Below are 23,722 nucleotides of genomic sequence, written 5' to 3' on the forward strand. Positions count from 1 at the left end.
AGGCCAGCACTATAACTCCGAGCGTGGTAAACAAAATCGGATATTTCAGGCAGTAAATGCTCCCATAAAGAACCAAACCAGATTTTGTTCAAATCTACACACCTATGGCTACTGAAAAATGTAAGGTTCATTTAGCAAATGTTATTTTGTGTTAAAAAACATTGTTGTTTTAGAATTTCCAAACAAAAGTGGTGATAATTGGGGGTGTTACGATAAGTTAGTGTTTAATTGACGTGAATGAACAACAAAATACTTCCACACCAGTGATTTCAGAGTAGCAAGAGGGGCTTCGATTTCGGTCAGTTGATGTGTATTTTTTAACTGGCTGCAGCCTAAAATTAGAGGAGTGTTCAGCACGTGTGTGTGTGTGTGTGTGTGTGTGTGTGTGTGTGTGTGTGTGTGTTTTTTGCGTCTTGGCATACATGCTAGACATGACATTGGGGCTACATCGTCGATTCGACCTTTGAGTTTAAAGTTTGAGATTGAGATGTAATTTCGATCGATTCCAAAATCGTGACATCCCTAATTCTCATATATATGGTTTGTCATGTGTTACGTAAAGAGCTCATGAGATATTCCACCGAGATGAATGGATGTGGAGTCACAGAGATTAATGATTACATTTCTTGAAAATGTTAAAGTTATTTTTCTCGTGAACTGTTTATCACAGCAAATAGCGGCTAGATGGCACCGTTTAAAAGCTGAGAAAAGGCTCTTTCATGTTTCATATCTGTGTGATGAGCACTTCAAGTAGTACAACAGATTTTTCTCTGATTTTTCGCCATGCGCCTCCCTCTCATTGAACAATGCACTCAAGGCTGAGGTAATTAACGACCTGTGGTCTGGCGCGTCATCTAAAAATCGGTTCTTATGCCCTGATGTTTTATAACATTTGATAACAAAACCACCCCCAATGTGGACAGGACAAACCCCGAAATTTGTTTAAGCCATTCGCCAGTGACCATGCGTTTTATATAGCCCTTTGTGTGCCTATTGTAGCGTCAAAAAGTGATGCGTTGCGCCTGCGGCTCACTGGTAGTTATAGGAAACTTCAAATCAGCTTGACTTACCCTAGTATATATAAATTAATTCATTGTATGGCTCCCCATAGACGTAATTTCACGAAACGTGCATTCAGAGGGCGTCGTAATGATCCTACACGTCAGATTTCGTGCCGAACATGTCAGCCAAAGATACCTGCGATTACGCCTTAATTTAGCTTTTTTATTTTTAACTAGGTGGCGCTATACCGCAAATGAGTGGTTATGGAATGGGTTGAGATGGCCTCTTGAGACCAACATAAATAACAATTTGATCCTCCTAGGCCTTACGGTTCTTGAGATATTCACAGAAAACTGTGTCCGCCCTACCTTCCTATAGAGGGTTCAGTACAGCAGAGGGGCAACAGATCAAAGCGAAAATCAATGGTTCCGTGTCCTTGTTGGGCTACATGCCCACCAAGTTTCGTGCAGCCCGGTCTTACAGTGTCCCGGGAATTAATGACACAAAATTACTGAAAAAAAAAAGTCTGGCTAATCCTATATGACTGCCACTTCGCTAGCGTGCTGGACATAATAATTTGAAGTCGTCAGTTACTATACCATTATCATGTCTCTGTACCTGTAAATGTCTTGGGGCATGCACTCGAGCTGTTCCTGACCGTGCCTTGAGCCCAACACTTTGGATCACACGACTAGGTCCAGGGCTGTCCACTTCAATATCAATACGTGCTGTTAATTCATCAGCAGGCCCCAATTCTCCTGAGAGTCAATTAAATTTTTATTTATTTAATAGTTTCAAGATGCTTTACATAGAGAACAGCCTGAACCTCCTAAACAAAGCAGTAATGCGACAGTAACAAGGGAAAAACTACAAGCGCATGAGAATGGTTCGATAGAGAGAAAGAAAACAGGGAGGAGCAAGTAGAAAGAGAGGAGGATCACAGAGGAACCGATGAAAGCACATAAATTCATACATGCATTGGTCAGGCTAGCACATAGTATGCACGCAAGAATATGTACAAGATTGATAGTGAACACGCATGGAAAGCAGTGGAAGAGCTTAGTCGGTTACTATGAGGTAGAAAGATAAGCAGGGCTTTTAAGTAGACAGAACTTTACATGGACACTTTTATTCCGATTAGAAATGGAATAACAGCTCAATTGGAATCAAAATTCTCATACCTCAATCAGAATAAAAATGCTTGATCTGATCAGAATTTTAATCGGAATGAAAGAGGTGGTGTAGTCCATTCCTATTCAGATTGAACAGCCATGTATACGGTCAATCGGATTGCCTGCTGTATCTTCTCAAGGAAAAGTAGGCAACGGCGGCTATTCCGATCAAAGATTCTAAAGCACAATCAGAATAGTTTAATCGGAATGACAAAAACTGTCCATGTAAACGTGGCTAGTCATGCCAATGACTGCATTTATTTATTTGCAAGAGAATAGGCTTGCACACAATAATGCAAGATGAAGCACAAGCACAGTAAAACATATTGCATGAAATAAGCAGCTGTAAAGTTTCTCAAAGGACAGAAAAAAAGATTGAAGTAAAAGTACATTGTTGTACCTGTGGTGGACATGTACTTCTGTGGTGCATGAAAATGGACCCATATCATAAAAACCCCAGGATTCTACAGACACACAAAGACATAATGAGAAATTCAAAACTAATCACGCAAAGGAAACAGTTTAAAAGCAGCAGACTTGTTCAGTTTGTTGTAGTACTTTCTTTCTTACTCCTGATAGTGATAACAGTGGAGTCAGCTTGTTTACAGTTAATTCCATTGTTGCAAAGCCTGCTTCCTTCAACCGTTGTTTACTATACATGGGTTTCTATGCAACGTCTAGAAAAACTGTGCGCAACTCAGAAAGCACCATAGAGCACCACAGAGCAGCACTCTCCACGAAGAGTCTTTGTGTTGTGAACTGCACCAACCGAAACGGCGATGGTTAGAGAACTTTGAATATCCCTATATGAACATTTTCCTATTTACATGTTGACTTTTATAAATACACAGAAGTACTGCTGTGTGTGATTTGCATGTAGCACCTAAAAATCCCAAGTAGTAGTGCTTTACCTTTTTTTTTTTTTTTTTTTAAAATGCAACACTACGACATGCACAAGAATACTACATACGACAAACAGATGTACATTACATAAACACATACTGTAACTTAACAAGACATCACATTGACTTGGCTTCCACAAAAACAACATGTTGGATCCAAGATGGCGGCGCGTACACACGCAGCGACCTCTCTCTGTCCTAACCGTACGGTGTTTTGTTCGTTTAAAAAGTGTTTGTCCGAAAGTTTTACGTGTTCGTCTCGTCTTACTACGTCGTACTACAAGTACAGCAGGCAGTTTTTAATCGACATCTGCAAAAGCAAGTTTTGCAGCGTTCTGGACTTTGCAACAGAGACGCTAAAGGAACTCGGACTACTCCGGCCTGCAACAACACCGGACTCGCCTGCTACTCCTCCCCCGGAAAGAAAGCGTCGGAAGCGGTGTGCGAGGAAGCAGAAGAGGGGCAAGCGCGGAGGCGTCCGGGCCAGGCTAGCGGCCAGCCCAACTCGCCCAGCCATACCATCCATTCTCCTGGCAAATGTACGATCACTGGACAACAAAATGGATCACATACGACTGCTGAGATCAACGAACCGGACAGTAAGTAACTGCTGTGTGCTCGTCTTCACTGAGACTTGGTTAAATGACAACATTCCGGACTCTGCTGTACAACTGGAGCAGCTAGCATGCTATCGAGCAGACAGGGCCATTGTAAAGGGAGGTAAATCACGAGGAGGAGGAATCTGTGTTTACATCCGTGACGAATGGTGCCGGGACACTGTAGTAGTATGCAAACACTGCTCACCACTGGCAGAGTTTATGATCATAAAGTGCCGTCCTTTTTACCTGCCAAGGGAAATTACTGCGATTCTGTTAGTCGCAGTATACATCCCGCCTACCAACAACAACAGCGATAAGAACGCGGCTCTCAGTGAACTGTACCAGGCTGTCAGCGAACAAACAGACGGCACACCCAGACGGTTTCACCATCTTCACTGGAGATTTTAACCATGCTGATCTTAAAACTGTACTTCCAAAGCTACACCAGCATGTTGATTTTCCAACAAGAGGAGATAACATCCTGGACCTGGTCTACACTACACACAAAGGAGCATACAAAGCCACCCCCCTCCCCCACATTGGACTTTCAGACCACATAACTGTTATGCTAATGCCCGCATACAGACAAAGGGTAAAAGCGAACAAACCGGTTCGTAAGCAGGTAAAAGTGTGGCCTGAGGGAGCCTCCGATGCTCTTCAAGACTGCTTTGACACAACAGACTGGGAAATGTTTAAGCAGGCAGCCACTTACAACAACCGGACAGACATAGAAGAGTATACAGACACTGTAACCTCTTACATCACCAAGTGCATCGATGATGTGACCCACACAAAAGACATCATCACTCGGGCCAACTGGAAGCCATGGCTGACAGGGGATGTCCTCAGGCTGCTGAGGGCCAGAGACAAAGCCTACAGAGCTGGGGATGAAGCTGGCATGAGAACAGCGAGAGCCAACCTGTCCCGTGGCATCAAGGAAGCAAAAAAGGAATACACTCTCAAGATAACCACCCACTTCAAAGACAGCAGGAACGCACAAAGCCTATGGCAGGGCATTCAGGCCCTCACGGACTACAAGCCCGCGCCACAGAGCTGTGAGAGCAACATCCCTCTGCTCAACAACCTGAACCGCTTCTTTGCTCGCTTTGAAGCACAAAACAGCACCTGCCCACAGAAGACCCATCCCCCTCTACATGAGCAGCCCCTGTGCCTCTCTGCCGACAGCGTGAAGAGGACACTTGCTGCTATCAACACCCGTAAGGCAACAGGTCCAGACAACATCCCAGGTCGTGCGCTGAAGGACTGCGCAGGGGAGCTTAAGGATGTCTTCACAGACATCTTTAACACTTCCCTGAAGCAAGCCATCGTCCCATCATGTTTCAAAGCTGCCACCATCATACCTGTGCCGAAGAAAACTGCTCCATCCTGCTTCAATGACTACCGCCCTGTGGCACTGACACCCATCATCATGAAGTGCTTTGAGCGGCTTGTCATGTCACATATCAAAGCCATTCTCCCCCCCACCCTGGACCCCTTCCAGTTTGCATACCGAGCCAAGCGGTCTACAGAGGATGCAATCTGCTCTGCCCTCCACCCAGCCCTCACCCACCTGGAAAAAAGAGACTCATATGTGAGATTGCTGTTTATAGACTTCAGTTCTGCATTCAACACCATAATACCACAACAACTCATCTGCAAACTGGACAAACTGGGACTCAGTACCTACCTCTGCAACTGGCTACTGGACTTCCTCTGTCAGAGGCCCCAAGTAGTACGTGTTGGCAACAATACCTCAAGCAGCATCACACTGAGCACAGGGGCCCCCCAAGGCTGCGTGCTCAGTCCGCTGCTCTTCACCCTGCTGACGCATGACTGCACTGCAACCTACAGCAACAATCACATAGTGAAATTTGCTGACGACACAACTCTGGTGGGTCTCATCACCAAGGGCGACGAGACCCAATACAGGTTGGAGGTCGACCATCTGACCACGTGGTGCAGGGACAACAACCTCCTGCTGAACGTCAGCAAGACCAAAGAGATTGTTGTTGACTTCCGGAGAGGTCACACCCAACACCTGCCACTGACCATCGACGGTGCTGTGGTGGAGAGAGCGAGCAGCACCAAATTCCTGGGGGTGCACATCAGCGAAGACCTCTCCTGGACCACCAACACTGCATCACTGGCGAAGAGAGCTCAGCGCCGCCTGTACTTCCTGCGGAAACTCAGGCGAGCAAGTGCTCCACCAGCCATCATGACCACATTCTACCGAGGCACCATTGAGAGCATCCTCTCCAGCTGTATCGCTGTGTGGGGCGGAAGCTGCACTGAATACAACAGGAAAGCCCTGCAGCGCATAGTGAACACAGCTGGAAGGATTATTGGTGCTTCACTCCCCTCCCTGAAGGACATTTACACCACCCACCTCACCCGCAAGGCGACCAAAATTGTGAGTGATGCAAGTCACCCCGCTCACAATCTGTTCGATCTACTGCCCTCTGGGAAGAGGTACAGAAGCCTGCGCTCCCGCACTACCAGACTCACCAACAGCTTCATACACCAAGCTGTAAGGATGCTGAACTCTCTCCCTCCTCTCCCCCCTCCACCCTCAGCTACATAACATCCTGGACATTGGACCCACAATGGCCGCGTGCACTACTCCACTTGCACACTTGCACACTTGTACACTTTACAACTTGTTGTTGTCCTGAAAACACAACACATCTGCTGCTCTTACATAACTTGCACCACTATGTCACTTTCTTTCTTACTTAGGTCAAACAGAACTACCCAAGCCTTTTATTGGCCTGACTTTGCACTAGCATTTTATTGACTGTCTATGCACAATTTAAACCAAATTTTGCTGCTCTTATTTTTTTTTCATTATTATATGTGCCCTCTTATTTACTTACTTTTTTGTTTACTTGAATGTTATGTTTGTCTGTGGACTTATTGGTAAAATATGTCTTGTCTTCACCGTGGGATAGAGAGAAACGTAATTTCGATCTCTTTGTATGTCTGGAACATGTGAAGAAATTGACAATAAAGCTGACTTTGACTTTGACTTTGATAACATTAATAACAGAAAGGCTAAGGATGATTTGCGTCCAGGATGATTACAGATATGATTATCAGGGATGAAATTGATGACCGGAATGAAAAGAAGGGGGGATGGGGGGGTGCGGATGGTAGCTCTGAGAGTGTGAATGAGGTGGTGTTGGGATGGGGGTGGGGATGGGGGGTGAGGGGTAGTGAGTATGTGAGGGGGTGTGTGTGTGTGTGTGTGTGTGTGTGTGTGTGTGTGTGTGGATATGTATAAGGCTGGCTTGCTGTTGGGCCAAGAGGAGAGAAGCTGGAACATAGAGAGGGAGGGTTTCAGAGGAGAGGAGTTGTAATTATTCTATTAAAGATAAGTATAATAATAGGACACCCATTAATGGCCACAGTTCCACCCAGCCCCCGCTGTTATACTGCGACGAGCTGATAGAGGGGAGGACCTGCGTGCCACCCACCCACCCACCCCCCCAGGCTCCCAGCATATGCACACATCCCCCACTACCACGACCAACCACACCCCCAGACCTTCACCCAACACGCCACTCTTGACCTAAATATGTACAGTATGTGAATGGCTAGGTTGAGGGGTCTATCTAGAGTGTAGCATTAAAAGAAGTGGGCATGCATGGTGAATATCTGTCAGGATTTCCCCATGCACACCACACTTACCCTGTGTAAGATGTATGCCTCAACAATGTGTGCATTAAAATAAGTGAGGCATGCAGATAGACACCTGATGAGGCATCTACCTGCACTCCACTCTTACCCTAGCCTGTTTTGTAGTTTTTGTTTATGTTTGGTGTATGTCACCTAACATGTAGTGCAATTAAAAGAGAGTGAAGCGTGCTGTGTGCTTCCAGGACAAGGCGTGTGCATGAGCGTATGAGGAGGGTGCACACCGGGGGCCCAGGGCCAATAGATAACCCACAGGACCCAACCAATGCCAAAACCACACCGCGACCCGCCAGGACCGAGTCTCCCAAGCCATTCAATGGGGCCCCGTCAGAATAACGATGGGAGAGGCAGAGAGAAAGAGTGAAATTAGTAAAGTTTATCAGAGAATGTAAATAAAAGGGGGAGGGGAAAGAAGGGGACAACAACAACAACAACAGTGCTTTACCTGAAAGTTTGTATATCCTTAGAAAATCACTGTCTCATGTACACTGGTGTTTGTACATGTTGTAACAATACAACATGGTAGGTGGGAGATTATGAAATCATTCATAATCATTCATAAAAACGGCCACACATGATACTTACATCTCCATTGCTAGCATGTAGCACATAATTGACAACAGATGGAGCAGTCCTATTAGCTGCTGGATGCACTACTTCCTCAACAACTGAACTCTTGGAGAAGGTGAAGCAGCGCCAAGAAGTAGCATTCTGGAAAGAATATCACAGGATACAGCAAAAATTTCATGTCAAATAAACTATAGGTTAGGACACCAGTACTCCAATACATTTTTACATTTTTTCTCACAAATGAATTTGTTTTGTCATATTACCAGATAGCTAATTCAAAATAGGTCATCAAGGCTTGACTCACAGCACTCATGAACAGACGAATGGGAATTACAGCATGGGTTCTGTTGATAAGTCTCAGAGGAAGGGCTTTGGAGCTGCCAGCTGGGAGGTCTCCAAAGTCCAGACAACCTGATTTACCTACTTCTGCCTGCCAAGAGTAAAAAAAAAACAAAAACAATAATGCTTTAAACTTTAATAAAAAGATCCCTTGGACACTGTTTAAGTTGTTGGGGGAAAACATTCAGTGTGTCTATTCGACATAATAATGACCAAATGCATACTTGTCTTCCATTTGTTCCCGGGAGTCACAGATAGGAGTAACATTTTTATGACTCCCATACAAATACCACCAAAGTAAGCCCGTAGTCATGGTTGGGGCACTCAGACGTCTTAAAGAATTTTATTATCTTAAGAAGGTGGTCTGGAAGTAGGCATGGTGTGAATAAGTTAATCTAGTCGGCTGTGGGACAGACAGTGCTCAACTCATGTTACATCAGATCTAGAGGGTATATGCTTTTATAAAAGATGCACTTTAGGTTGCACAACCAGTTCTCCTAAATGGTACAGGCCAAAATGTATCAATTCTACACTTGGTTTATCTGAATCCAATACAGGACTATGTACAGGTTATGATGAAACCAAGCATGGAGGAAGGTGGGGCCCGTCTTAATTCCTGTTAAAGTATAACTCTTGAGTTACGCTTTAAATCAAATCTGGCTTTCATAAGTGATTAAAGGCTCTTCATACAACCTGGCACTTTTAAAGTGCTAAGGAGATATCGCACAAACAGTGTGGTATGACAAAAATAACTTAGTTATGAAATCCATTTATTTTGAATGGGAGGTCTACTGAAGAGGTTGTAAAATTGCAGAGCTACAAGATCCAACTTGCCATCATGCAAAAATATACTCCGGACATATATAGTTTTTAGAAATATATAGTGAGAATTTGCCCATGCGAAAGACTTTCTAATGAGGAGACACAGCACTCAAAGAATCCTTCATAGAAATGTATGGGGTTAGTTTGTAACACCATTATGGCAATTGGACACATATCTCGCACCTTCCGCCAGAAAAAGCCGACATGTGAAGACATCGTGCTCAATCATGTGGTTGCACTGGTGCACAAGATTGTTATCTCGCAGCTGGAGAGAGGTTGGTGTCGTGAAGCCTTGCGTACGCGTTGCAAGATGGCCGCAGAGTGGGGGGACTTGCCTAAAAGGACTTTGGCGTAACTGCCCTACATTTTTTTTTTCATGTCACACATACGTGTGAGCAGAAGGAACTACAACAGAGTCTGATGGTCTGAGAGACTATTTCCAAACGCAGCTGTTTCCAAAATCATCCACTTGTGCATGAGGCATTTAGGAATATGAAACAACTTGGCCAGACTTTGGCACCGAGGCAAGCGATGTGTGAAATGAAAAAAGAAAAATCATGCATGCCTGCAATCAAGCATGCACACAAGCGTCATGCATAATACATATTACTGTAAACGAACATATGATCAGTATCTACACTTACCTCTACAGCAGGATTCTCTGCCACGGCACCAAATAATATGCGCTTGGAAAACAACTTGGCTCTAGTCACAGTCTCAGCTGAGGCTGGCCACGATTGCACATTAAGTGTGCACTGGTACACACCAGGTTGCGGTGCAATGAACAAGACCGTTTGCTCTTCAGTACTCTTTGGGCAAACAACAGTCTTATTCTTCACAACTATCCACTGGTAAGGAATCAAATCCACCTGTAAAAAGTCATCATCCATCCATCAATCAATCCATCAATCAATCAATCAATCAATCAATCAATCAAATCAATCAGCAATCTAGAACCTCCGTGCCTTACCTGCTCGCCATCAATAGACAGACTGGAAATGGAGATGCTGACCTGCAGCCAACGATCCGTGGGGTTGAATATGCTAAGGGGTATCTGTGAGGCAATTCCCACACAGCAAGGACTGGGGAATTTAAGTTCATCGGGCACAACCACGGAGGCTTGATAACAGATGGATCAGACAATTTGTCAGAATTAACAGTACAACACCACATTTCACCTGTCTGTATATAACATGTATTTCTGTCTGTATGTGTAGCCTATAACATGTATGTCTGTCCGTATGTGTAGCCTATAACATGCATGTCTGTAGAAAGATGCATGTCTGTGTGCGTGCGTGTGTGTGTGTGTACAGCCCTACGGTGTCATGCCCTTTTTTGAGGGGCTGATGGGGTGTTTACCTAATTAAGAACAACTAGCAGACCTGTCGACTAGGGATCGACCAATATGTTTATTTCAGGGCCGATACAGATATCAATTATTACCAAAACAGGAGGCCGATAACCAATATGTAAAGCCGATGTCAGTTGACAAAAGGGGGGGGTAGATAGTAAAGGCGATATGCTGCAAAAATTTAATTCAAAAGCATTTAATTATGCAAACTTTTCTTTCTTCTTTTATTACACAATTGTCTATCAACTTGAATCACAAGTGTAAATCCTGTGTATCATGTTAATCCAAGAGCTGAGTGATAGCCCATTGAGTAGGCCTAAATAATTGCTCTGTGCTTGTTAAGGGACCGGTCACAAAGAGGATGCAATGTAATTCATTGCAACTTCAGCAATGTAAAGTATCTTACCTTTGAAAAATAGCTCCATACCGCTGAAGCCTAGTCTACAGTCTGCCTCAATGAGAAGCCTAAACTTTCTGTGTATTCAGTTTTCGATCCCGATTGGCTGCATTCGTGCTAACTAACAAATCAGACGGTGTAGTGGGCGGGACAATGCTCTCGACTACAGAGTAGCAAATGCAGGGAGTGAGAGACGCTTTACAGACAAAGTAGCGCATTTAATTCTTTATCCATTTCAATATCGGCTTATCGGTGGAAAAAATGCCCGGCCAATAATTGGTCGACCCCTACCGATAATTGGCCCGAAAATGGCCCAGCCGATAATTGGTTGACCCCTACTGTCAACTTAAGATATGGGATTCAACATGATGGAACATGAAGAACAACGCCCTTGAATGATTCTGATGTTTAAGAACACCTTTGTGAATCTGCTTATGAGTTTTTGTGGAACCTTCTTAAGAACAAAATTCTGATTGAGGCCCAATAATATGAATTATCCATAAACTACAAATGTTGTACAATTCTCCAGAAACAATAATGCAAAACATCTCACCTTCAAGATCTGTGAAGTCTATGGGTACCCACTGTGTAATACCTTGCTGGCTGTAAGATTTGCTGAAACACTGGTGTGGGTTCTGAATTTGGGCATACCCACCAGGTAGGGCAGGTAATATGGGATAGACAGTACTATGCCCTCCACCTAAATGAATAGACATGTGTGGGGGCACCTCTCCATCCAAATATTGTTGCGTTGAGTGAGTACTGAAGACAGCACCTCTTGAAAGCGGAACGGGCGCAGTTCGTGGGACATCCAACAACGCAACATGGGAGGTATAGTTAGAAATGGGAGGAGCATACCGCAGATCAGAGGTCATGTAGGCAGAAGATGTAGGGGCAGACTGCATACCATGGCCAGAAATACCATGCCAATGCTGGGAGACAATGGATCTCGGATCTGTGCCAGTGATACCTCCTTGCTGGTGTTGGATGTTGAGGTTACTGGTGTAGCCTGAATCACCAACATATGCACAGTGGCGAATCTCGGAGCAGTTCTTGGTTGGCCTACTGTCTGGTGGAAAGTCTTTAGTCCATTGATGGAAATTACAGCTATTCTGACTGTGTGCTCCCAGACCATAGATCTGTTGAGTAGGATCAGAAGCTTTGAACGGAGTGTGATTCGGGCTCATAGACGGCTCAAGAATGTTTCCAGAAGAGTCTTGAAAAACACCTGCCCAGTCTTTTCTCAATTTCACTTCCTCTTCCTCAGGGGTTGGGCTGGCCCTAATGATGGTGGTGCTCAGTTCCATACTGGTGTTTTTCTAAAAAAAACTTGTATTCAGTACAGCTACAGTTAAGAATACAATTATTCAAACCCCTGGAAAACATTGATATAATGTTGCTTTTCTCTTGACCAATATGTTTGCTCTGACTGAAAATTACACTGCCACATGCCAGAAGGTTGTAAGACAATGTGGTAGAAAAATGGAATCAAAAAAATAATTTTTATCTTTTTTAAAATTTTTATGAAAAACAGCATGTCCAAAATTATTTATAGGTCAGGTTAGACCGGTAGGGTCTCGCGCCAAATACTCAAGGCTGTGCGGGTGCGTTAGTTTTAGGCAACGTAGTAGTCAATCATGGAAGAAAACTCGCACACCATTGTTTGCCGTTGAAAAATAAATAAACAAAGTGTTTAAATCATCAACCAATGTGCTACCAAGTGAGGTGACAAACGTTTCGATCCTCAGACCTTCATCAGTGCAAACCATATACAATGACGTGGCGCCTATTTATAGTCTGCGTCTACTTGGTTGCAGCTCTGTCAATCAACCTGACCCCTAGCTAGGTAGGTTGAAGTGTAGACTCCGAGAATCATGAGAAAAGAAGGCCCTCAGGCTCATCGTTACAGTAGACCTAGTCATAGACAGTAGTCAAGATAATAAAAAAAAAAAAAAAAAAAAACACATGCAAAATAGAGAAACAAGAGAAACATAAGGAAACAAGATTAACAATGAGCAAGTGAATATTAAACAATAGATGGATATTCGGATATATAATAAGCAGATTGAACATTCTCAGATAAACCAGCTCAAAGGAAACAAGTCAAATCAAAGTCATCATTTAACCCATGTGGATGTAACGTTTTAATGTAGTAGATCCAGCGTGCTTCACACTGAAGGAGCATCTGTCCTGTAGAGCTCCTCCTACGGGTAGAAGAGACTATCTATTCCTAAAAATGTAAGATCTGACATGGAGTGGTTGGCTTCTGTGAAATGCCGCGCAACTGGCGATTTAGGGTCCTGCCTGTTAATAGCACTGCGGTGTTCATTGAGCCTGACTCTTAACTGTCTCCTTGTGCATCCAAACCACAAGGGCAATATAACAAGAAAATTCATTACATGCAATTCCACTAATGTAATTTACTTATGTTGTACTGTTTGCCAGTGGAGTAGCTTGTGAATTGGCTGGTCTTAGTGATCGAAGTACAGGACATGCAATTGCGGCAGGGAAAGCAGCCCGTCAGATCATCCAAGCGTTCACGGGGACGCATAGAGTGATTGAAGGTATCTGAGTGGACCAGCCTGTCTTAAGTTAGTAGATCTGGAGTGAGTAAAAGGGGGTGGGTTGGGAAAAAGCTCAGCACATTTGGGGTCAGCCTGAAGAACATGCCAGTGCTGTCTAATGACATGTTTGATTTGTTGGCTGAGGGGTGTTTAAGTTGTGCAACAAATCAAAGGTGGATCGCTACGCTGGGTGTTCAATATGGAGCGATAACGATGTACATATTTGCGTACTCGTTCCAGGGCACCATCAAGAACCTCGGAGGTATAACCTCGTGCACGGAAATCCATGTAAAGTGCTTTGGACTCATCCTCGAAGTCGTCGTCTCTATGACAAATGTGTCTAATGCATAAAAACTGTCTATAAGGGAGTCCCTTCTTACTCGGTGCAGGATGGAAACTTGACGCATGTAGATAGCTGTTCATGTCTGTGGGTTTTTTGTATAAAGTGGTGTGTAGATTGCGGGTGTCTCGCACTACCCAGGTGTCCAGAAAATGTATGCGCTTGTGATCAAATTCAAGACTGAATTTAATGGAGTCAATGAGACCATTAAGATAGTCATGAAACTCATGAAGATATGCTTCTGTGCCCTTCCAAATAAAAAATAAATCGTCTATATAGCGCCTGTAAAGCAGTATGTTGTCGGAAAATGGATTGTCAGCATGGATGTGGTGATGCTCAAGGTAACCCATGAACAGATTAGCATAATCAGGCGCGAATGTGGCACCCATGGCAGTGCCACGAATCTGTACGAAAATCATTGTTGATCTGGCCATTTCAGTCAAGAAAGATGTGGGAGGATAGCACTCTGTGCGTGTGTTCAGAAAGAACTCTAAAGCTAGGAGTCCAGAATCATGGGGAATATCCGTATAAAGGCTAGTGACGTCTATGGTGACCAGAAGGATGTCGACCTCATCTAGACTAACTTTATTAATGGGGTCTATGAAATCACCTGTGTCTCTCAGGTAGGACGGTAAGTTGGTGACCAGGGGTCTAATATGTGCGTCAATAAATTTAGAAAGGGGCTCAGTGAGAGACCCATTACTAGACACAATGGGACGACCAGCAGGTACTTTATGGTATTGCTTATGGACCTTAGGTAATGTGTAAATTACTGGAATGGTGGGGTTGTCAGTGATGAGATAATCCCTCTCTGAAGCAGTTAAGTAATGTTTGTCAAAACCATTCTTAACAAAAATGTCAACCTCCCTTTTGAAGGACGCTGTAGGATTACCAGTCAGCTTTCTATAGGAATCAGCGTCAGACAGTTGTCTTAAGACCTCATGCTCATACAGTAGTCAGTATGGTTCATGCATACTAGTCCCCCCTCCCTTATTTTACTCCACTTTTAAAGATAATATTGTTATTCTTGCTCAAAGAAGACAATGACAATAAGTGCTCTTTAGTGCAGTTAGACCATTTGTAATTGGGTGCCGACATATATATGGAATCAATGTCCTCATCAACCAGTTTACAAAAAGTGTCTATGGCGGCATTATTCACAGGTGCTGTGAAGGTGCTCTTTGGTTTAAAGATAGCCTTACGCGTTCTGTCCAAGCTGTCAGTGGTGAGGGGTAGGCCAGTTCTGTCCTTGTGAAAGAAATATTTCAGTTTGATGGTGCGGAAAAACTTGACTAATTCCACTTTGGTCTGGAACGGGTTGGCCCGGGGTGTAGGGACAAAAGAGAGTCCTTTGTTGACTTCACTTGCTCATTGTTAATCTTGTTTCCTTATGTTTTTCTTGTTTCTCTATTTTGCATGTTATTTTTTTATTTTATTTTGACTACTGTCTATGACTAGGTCTACTGTAACAATGAGCCTGAGGGCCTTCTTTTCTCATGATTCTCACACACTTCAACCTACCTAGCTAGGGGTCAGGTTGATTGACAGAGCTGCAACCAAGTAGACGCAGACTATAAATAGGCGCCACGTCATTGTATATGGTTTGCACTGATGAAGGTCTGAGGACCGACACATTTGTCACCTCACTTGGTAGCACATTGGTTGATGGATTAAACACTTTATTTATTTTTCAACGGCAAACAATGGTGTGCAAAATTATTTATACCCTTTTTAAATAATCAATGGAAACATCTTTATTTGCCATCAAAGCTCTCAAAATGGTTCTTATAATACCTACCAAACCTCTCCATGTCTCCACAATGATTGTAGACTGCACCTTTTTTAGCAGCAATCTGGGTTTTGAGGCAGGAACGATTATTTGCCATCACTTTGGCCTTGTGCTAACTTTTTTGACTGATTGAGGTCTGGACTCTGGCTGGGCCACTCTAAAATGTTGACATTGTTCTCTGTTAACCATTTCTTGCCTTGTTTGGCTGTATGTTTTGGATCATTGTATGGTTTAATGGTCCAATGATGCCTATTGGGGCAGGTCTCTTGGCACAAGTGAGCACAATGGCAGAGTAATGGCAAATAATCATTCCTGACTGAAAACCCAGATTGCTGTTGAAAAGGTGTGGTCTAGAATAATTGTGGAGACATGGAGAGGCTTGGTAGATATTATAAGCCATTTTAAGAGTTGTGAATGCAAATAAAGATGTTCCCAGTGATTATTTAAAAAGGGTATGAACAATTTTGGACTTGCCATTTTTCATAAAAATGTTAAAGATGAAAATGCTTCTTTTTTTAATTCCATGTTTCTCCCACATTGTCTTACAAACTTTTGGCATGTGACTGTCATTTTCAGTCAGAACAAACATATTGAAAAAGAGAAAATCAGCATTAAATCAATATTTGGCAGGGGTATGAATAATTTTGTTCTTAACTGTATATTTATTTACTTATATCTATATTGATGAAAACATTTGTGTTAAAAAAATGATGTACTTTGGAAATGCAATAATAATAATAATAATAATAATAATAATAAACACATTGGTGGTATAACTATGATTGGTAAGGACATTGCGAAAAGGTCACATTCGCAAAGTAAGTTAAAGGAATGTAACAGTTCAGAAATGGTCAAAACAAACAAACAAAATAACTAGTCCATGGGCCTACATTTCAGCCTTCAAAGGAATGAAGCGGAAATGATTACCTGTGTTCAGACAGTTTATTTTATCAATTTTGTATGGCTATTCAATTGGATTCTAATCTTCAGATCAGTGATTCTGATCAAGGTGTTTGATGAGTTTGTTTTATTCCAATTGAGGCATGAATCCAATTTTAATCGGATTAAACATGCACATGTAAACCCACTTTTCATTATGAAACTTTGCCAGGATGAATTAGATTTTGACGGGCCAACACAGTCTTGGTAATTGATGGGAAATGTATATGTTTGAAGCAGCAAACAAAATATGTTATCCCCATTAACCTCTAATAAAATGTAGTGTTGCAATTAAAATTAAATGAAAATACTGTATGAATTATATAGTACAGTAAGGTGAAAATTGTGTTAAAATTCTAAAAGAAAATCTATATAAAACATAAGAATTATTCCCAACATCATGTCGAAAATTATTCAACCGAAATCAGTCAGGACACCTGGTGAGCATATCAAAGAAAAAAAGGAGGGGACTGGGACAAACGTTTTAATTCCATTGTTTTTGCCCCAGACGTAGCAAGTTCTTAAAAAAAAAAAAAAATATCTACCTTTTGATCTGGAGTACCATGACCATCATTGATGGAAAGGTAAGTAAGACGGCTCATACTGAGGTTGGAAATGTGTAGCTCTGGAAAGGGAGGATTTCTGGGGCAGGTCTTCATGAGGTCCTCTGATGACTCATATGACGAAACTCTACAACACATGTAAGAATATTTATTTATTTATTTACATACGGTTTATTTGACATGGACATTGCACTAGTGTGGTCACAATACCAAAATTATGACTTCGATATGATACCTTCCATAAATATCACGATGGTCGATACTGAAACAATACTACGGCAAAATCCTAAGATATCTGAAAAAGAAAGGACTCATACCTCCTTCAAGTGTATTGAGTCATTTGTGTTGAATTCGGTGCACTTTTGTAGTGTGCAGGTCAATTCTGGGTTCTAATCTTCTAAACTTCCTACATAATCATTATTTTTTATAGTCCGTAAAATAGTAGGCCTACTTTGTGTTAAACGCAAACTAGTATAGTATTTGTACAGTGACAATAAAGTAAACTAATTTAATCTAATCTAATTACTAAATGGGCATTGGTAAACAAAGTCGGGCTACTCAAGCAAGCAGTAAGGCTAATAACCAGATATACACCGATTTTGAGGAAATATATTTGTATTAATGTATTTTGGCAAGTAAGTTTTAAACTGCTGCAACAAAATTCCCTGATATTCCATGACTTTGTACCAAAAATGATAAAATTCTGGAATAGACTTTCAAAAATTCCATGATATTCCAGAAATTCCATGACCTGTGGGAACTCTGCCTATAGGTAACTTTTGTGAGGCTTGGTCTGAAGATCATCTGTGCCAAGTTCTGTGAAAATCTGACAAAATGTGTGACTTGAGAATTTAGTTTCGCTTTTGATAAAATCCAAAATAGCAGAAGGTCCAACATGGCGGAAATTGACGCCATGGGTGCATGGAGTTCGGTGTCATCCAAGGATTCCAACAATACTTCAATCTTGACAACAGGGCATACGGTTAAAAAATGATGGATGTAACACCAATTTTGATTCATTGGTGGCACTAGAGTGCTTGAGGTGCAGACATGAAACTTGGTGAAATTAAATCATGGGACTGTCCCCAATCACTATGCCAAATTTTACCTGACTGTTCTATGGGCTGCCATAGACTCCTGTGTCAGAATAAAGAATAATTATAATACATAGAAACACAACTGGGGTCCTGCACCTTTGTTGCTAGACCCCCAATTATTTGCTACATCTGGTTTCTCTATACAAAAATAGCGGTCATATCCCTTTAATAACATACTAAGAGTGTCAGCAAGATAGGATTTGTTCCTTCAACATGAGCTGTTTGAATTCATTTTTCGAGACTGTCATTAGTGCACTGCACAGAGTTCCCACAATTCAAATTCAAGCATTTTTCAAGGACTTCTGGACCCAAAGTCTCAAGACGCTATAGTTAGAGATACAGAACAAAGTTAATTACTATTACAGCTGTTATACTGTTACAACTTTTAAAATGAGAGCTACCAGGCTTTACAGAAGCTCAGAGACAACAACTTTCGGTCACAACAGTTTGTGTCATTTTACAATAATGTGGTATTTGTCTTTTAGAACCCTGACTACAAATTTGAAGCAGAAATCTTGTCATTATGTTGACCGCTTATTTTGCTCCTGATATACCATGTTATAGTCTGGACATGTTAAAAAAATAATTTAATTTTCACAGGAAAGAATGCACACACCTGTAAGAATGCTACACTTAATAACAGAATGAAAAAAGTAAAAAAAAAAAAAAAAAATCAAAAGAAACTAACACTGGAACTGTAATGCTGTAGAATACAATGATCGACAGTACTTACCCCTCTGTGGTGAGGATAGAGGTCTGGCTAGGGCTTGAATGGGTCAGAGGAGAAGTGGAGGGCCTAAAGGAAGACTGTGCATGCGTTGGAGCATTGTGCTCAGGAGAGGACTTCAATGCATCTGCTAGAGACACAAATTTTCACAATGGAAATAGACAAAGAACAAAACGTTATGTTCAGATGTAAAATAACCGTTTTCGGCCCCAGCCGTGGCGCAACTGGCTGGGGCACCTGCACTGTACACCGGCGACCCGGGTTCAATTCCCACCCCGTGGTCCTTTCCCGATCCCACCCCGACTCTCTCTCCCACTCACTTCCTGTCATTCTCCACTGTCCTATCTGCAATAAAGGCATAAAACAGGGTATATAAAGAAATTCTTAAATTGAATTTAATACCTTTTTTAATACCTTCACAATATTTTTTAATACCAACACGACTTTGAGCTGCAACTAGCGGCAACCTTTCAAAATTCAGTGTTGGGGGTAACTAATTATAAAGTAACTAGTCATTTTGTTACTTAACTTTCTGAGTAAGAAAGTGTAGCAATGCTTACAATTCAAATCAAGTATAAAGTTACTGTATGACACTTTGTTCCTTTTTTTGCTTCAATAAAAACACTGGCCTATACACAATTATTTGTTATTTAATCCTAACCCAAGATAAAAAGTTATTTCATTGTAATGTGTAGGAAGAGCCTACCACACCACTTCTCCAGCACTATACTCTTTATTTCACTATCATTCTATCTCAATCAAGACAAAATGACAAATGAAAATCAAAAAAGGTTTACTGGACTTTCTTCCAAATAGGCCCACGACCATACGCAGTACACACACACACACACACACACACACTTGCGGTCTCATATACTTTACCAGTCAAGGTATCACATTCAAAAATAGGTCACATTTTACAAAAATACTAATTATTGATTGGGTGCTGCTGGAGAATGTGGGCCCCATGTGATAAAATACTTTTGGGCCTGCATGCTCCCTGTGATGAAAATTTTGAAAAATAACCCCTTAAATGATGACTTCTGGGGAATTTTGTGAAAACTAATTGATAAATTGACTTAAAATATATTATATTATATTATAATATATTAAGAGCATATTACAATACAACCTATAAAAACCTACACATGTTGTTATATTCAACTAATTTTAAGCAAGTCTATTGGGACTTTGATCTCATCACATACTACATCAAGGGAGCCGCCTATAGAAAGTCACGCCCTTCTACTTCCGGTCCATGGGACCGGTCTTTCAAAAAAATATGAACGGGAGTTAATAGAGAGATAACAATTCTTTTTTGGTCCAGTTTGAATTGTGCCACGAATTTCACATATGATGTGTGTGAATTTAAAAGATAATTTTTCACGTCAAGAAAGTACTGTTGTTCGATAGACTTCAAAAGTTATGTTGGTTTTATGAGAATCCGCTCAGTGGACTACATCTCTCGTCTCGAACGACGTACGATCGAAAGATTAGCTGTTATGCTAGTTAACGGTTGCATCTTGCTGCCTGCTATGTCACTTAACAGTATCTTGTGCAGTGTACAGTCTATGGACAAATACAACTTACCTGATGTGTTTAATCCTCTGACTCATGGTATTTTCATCGGCAAGGAAAGCCCAATTAAGTCCTGTTGCTGGTATGCTTGTACAATCTAGTGTGGCTGTGAATGAGCTAACGTCACTAGCGCGACTGATGGGTTTGTAGTCGTTGGAATTACGATCCATCACAATATTGTAATTCAATAGAACGAAACAAACTGCAAATGTCTTTACATAAACAATGACATAAAATTGACAAATATCATATGGGTAATTCAAGGCACAAGTCAACCGGGACTAGAAAATAATTTCTTTTTCGCCATAGACTGCCGTTCAATTTTTTTTTGAAAGATAGGTCCCATGGTGGCTAACGGAAGGGTTGTGACTTCGGCTCTCTATAGCTCCTGAGCAAGCTTTGAATAATGTAAAGGTCACACCTGTTAAACTAACCTTAACATGACATTTACTGAGGGTAGAACATTTTAAATCTTAGCCTATAGCCTAAACCTGATCTTATAGCCTAAACAAAGCAACACTGTCAGGCCTATGTTTAACCTCTATTCTGTAGTCAAGGCAGGGGTAGCTCATTGCAAATAACCCCTTATAACATGTGCATAATGTTTACATGTTATATTGTTGTTTTTTCCCCCTTTCATTTAATTATATATTTGTTTGAATGAAAAGGCCTTCTGCCTTTATGGGGACTTTTAATTTGAAAAGGGGTTATTATGATACTGTATGTAGGCCTAGTTTAGGCTGTCTGCTGCTCTTACAGCCTATGTAATTGAAAACGCGATGGCGCAAATGATTACTTTTTTGGATGACAATGACAGCTGGTAGCGTAGACATGCTGATCGCTTCAATGACGCATATTTATGTGGAGAGACAGTAGCCCTACGTGGCCGATGAGCCACTGAGCCAGGCAGTCGACTCTTCCACCTCCGCACATTCTTGTTTGCTGGCTAGTATAGACATTTATTGTCTTTTTACAGACGTGGCAATAAGCCTCTTGGCTGTTGCCAACTAGCCTAAGCCAGTCTTTGAATCGAGTACTCTAACCAAATGTCCAAAAAAAATAATAATAATTCCCATGACTTTGTCAATAGTAGCAAACTTTTAGCAACAAGTTTGGCAGCAAGCCAGCCGTATATCCAGTTTGAGGGGGCGCTAAAAGTTTTTCCCGCGAACGCACACCGACATATCGCTCAGGTCCTACTCGCACATAATTTGCGTGAATTTATTCATATTATATTACTTATATTATAAGTAATATAATATAAATAAATTCACACAAATTTTAGGAGATAGGCCTGCACTTAACACAAATGGAAAACCTCATAGTTAGTGGTTTGAAAATGTAATACCTCATCAGATGATGTTTATTACTTTTTAATACTTTTAAATGGCCTTAAATTTGGCTAATTTCATTTACTACCTTTTAATGCCTTTTACAACCCTGTAAAACACCCTGTAAAAGCCCAAAAAAAATTACTTTAAAAAAGTTCTCATATACTACATCCTATGGACAAATATAAAAATGCTACTGAACCACCACTTTACCATCACCTTCCTATCTTACCATCACAGTGTGGTGTGTCAATGTAACTTTGGACAACAAGGCCTTGTAGAAGTTTGCCATGTTTTGTTATGACAACTAAAAGACATGACAGGTTTTCTGTGTTACAGTATAGATGGCTGACAAGATTTCTAGATTTCTTTTTAGTACAACAGCTGGTCATTACCTTCTACAGAATCCTGAGTGTCCGAAGCTGGAGCGCTGCAGACATGTGAGCAAACTTCTTGGAGTTTCACAGTAGCATCATTCTTGCTCCTGTCTGTAGCAGGGTCTTTAGCTACCTCTGATTTGCCCGATCCTGGTTTGCATTCTGCCAAAAGTTTAGATTTGAGAGGGGCCTCTCTAGTGTTTGGCAAGTTACAATTCAAGGAACTTGACATTTTCAATGCAGTTGGTAAGTTCTTAGGTTGAGAAGTAACAACTTTCCTTCCATTCGACTGAAAGGTTGTCAGATTATAAGGGCTTTCTTCTGTCCCATCAGATGATGTAGATAAAATCCTTGAAGAACATGATCTAGTCCGCTCATTGAACAGGTGTTCAGCCTCAGTAGAATTCCTAGTCCCAGCTTCTAGATTATTTTCAAAAGGAGGTTCAACTATCCGATGCGAGACATCCTGGCCATCAGTCAAACCAAGAAGGTCGACACAGGACTGGGAACTATATACATCGCTGTCACTGGCTGAAAGTTCAACTCTCTTCAGGTATTTCTCCATATCAAATGTACTAATATTACCTACAATATTTGCCTGGGCTGCTGCAGTCCTGCTGCTGGGATGAGGTAAAATGCTGGCATCTTGGTCGTCATTTGTTGTCTGTTTAACCTTGAAGTGGCTCTTCTGGGACAGCTCAATAATCATAGCAGCAAGCTGGGCTGGATCAGAATTGAGGGAGGCATTTGCAATTGCAGAAGCAATTGTGCTAATGCTTAGCTGTACATCAGTAGGGGTCTTGGGCAAGTCTTTTCCCAAAACTGTGGTCTCCTTAATATCGCAATCCTTTCCCAGCATGACAGTGTTATTCAAACCCTAGAGGGTAAAAACGATGTTGTTTGTAACTTTAATGCTTGTTTTTGAACTTGGAGACATTCAGAATTAAGGATGTGTCTTTGGGGGAGGGGGGGCTATTTTAGCATCAGTCCAGTCGTACATATTTTATGGATTTAGGGCAATCCCTCAAATGTACTCATTTGCACTCAAAACATAACACAGAATAGAAACCAATTACACAAGGACTTCAGTTTAGGATTTGTGCCAGTTTCACAGAAAGCACTTGTAAACTAAATTTATAATTGAAAAGGTACAGTCTGAAATTCAGCTTTGTTAAATGACAATATAACTAACCATAAAAAATAAAACTGGGAAATTGCATTGGATTTCTGTACTTTGACTTGCAGTGTGAAGATGGCCTTTATTAACTTCACAAGCAGATGACAATGGTCTTCATAAGCTTACCTTTAAATTGTCCATGTCCGTTAGTGCAGATTGGACATCAATATTGGTTATGGTTCTGTCAACATTGTCCTCCAGGGTTTTCTCCAAGTCTTCTATGCTTACAAAAGGTAAAGTTTATGAGTAAATAATATAATGATAAAATAACCTTTCTGTAATACAACTCCTACATGTAATTCTGAATTCACATGCAAGTGTGCAAAGAGAGAAGAGTTTTGTCAGGGCAAATGGAATAAAAAAAAATAAAAGTAGGATAGTTCAGTTCAGATT

At 41.4% G+C, this 23,722-nt stretch overlaps 1 protein-coding gene across 9 annotated transcripts in view; it reads right to left on the bottom strand.

Moving 5' to 3' along the window:
- The window catches only part of cep192 (centrosomal protein 192), an 87,881-nt gene that overhangs the window by 26,259 nt on the left and 37,900 nt on the right, over positions 1-23,722 (bottom strand). For 8 of the 9 annotated variants that reach the window (XM_042107476.1, XM_042107483.1, XM_042107482.1 and 5 more), the window contains 11 exons: positions 23,456-23,547; positions 22,171-23,029; positions 18,873-18,996; positions 17,025-17,169; positions 11,401-12,166; positions 10,070-10,218; positions 9,744-9,968; positions 8,243-8,368; positions 7,954-8,079; positions 2,575-2,638; positions 1,621-1,760 (listed from right to left, as the gene is read on the bottom strand). In XM_042107476.1, coding sequence (XP_041963410.1) covers positions 1,621-1,760; positions 2,575-2,638; positions 7,954-8,079; positions 8,243-8,368; positions 9,744-9,968; positions 10,070-10,218; positions 11,401-12,166; positions 17,025-17,169; positions 18,873-18,996; positions 22,171-23,029; positions 23,456-23,547 — 2,816 coding nt within the window. The remainder of the gene's footprint in view (positions 1-1,620; positions 1,761-2,574; positions 2,639-7,953; positions 8,080-8,242; positions 8,369-9,743; positions 9,969-10,069; positions 10,219-11,400; positions 12,167-17,024; positions 17,170-18,872; positions 18,997-22,170; positions 23,030-23,455; positions 23,548-23,722) is intronic. The other variant, XM_042107481.1, reaches the window with a different exon arrangement.

The sequence above is a fragment of the Alosa sapidissima genome, chromosome 10 (genome assembly GCF_018492685.1).
Source record: "Alosa sapidissima isolate fAloSap1 chromosome 10, fAloSap1.pri, whole genome shotgun sequence".
Classification (NCBI taxonomy): Eukaryota; Metazoa; Chordata; class Actinopteri; order Clupeiformes; family Clupeidae; genus Alosa; species Alosa sapidissima.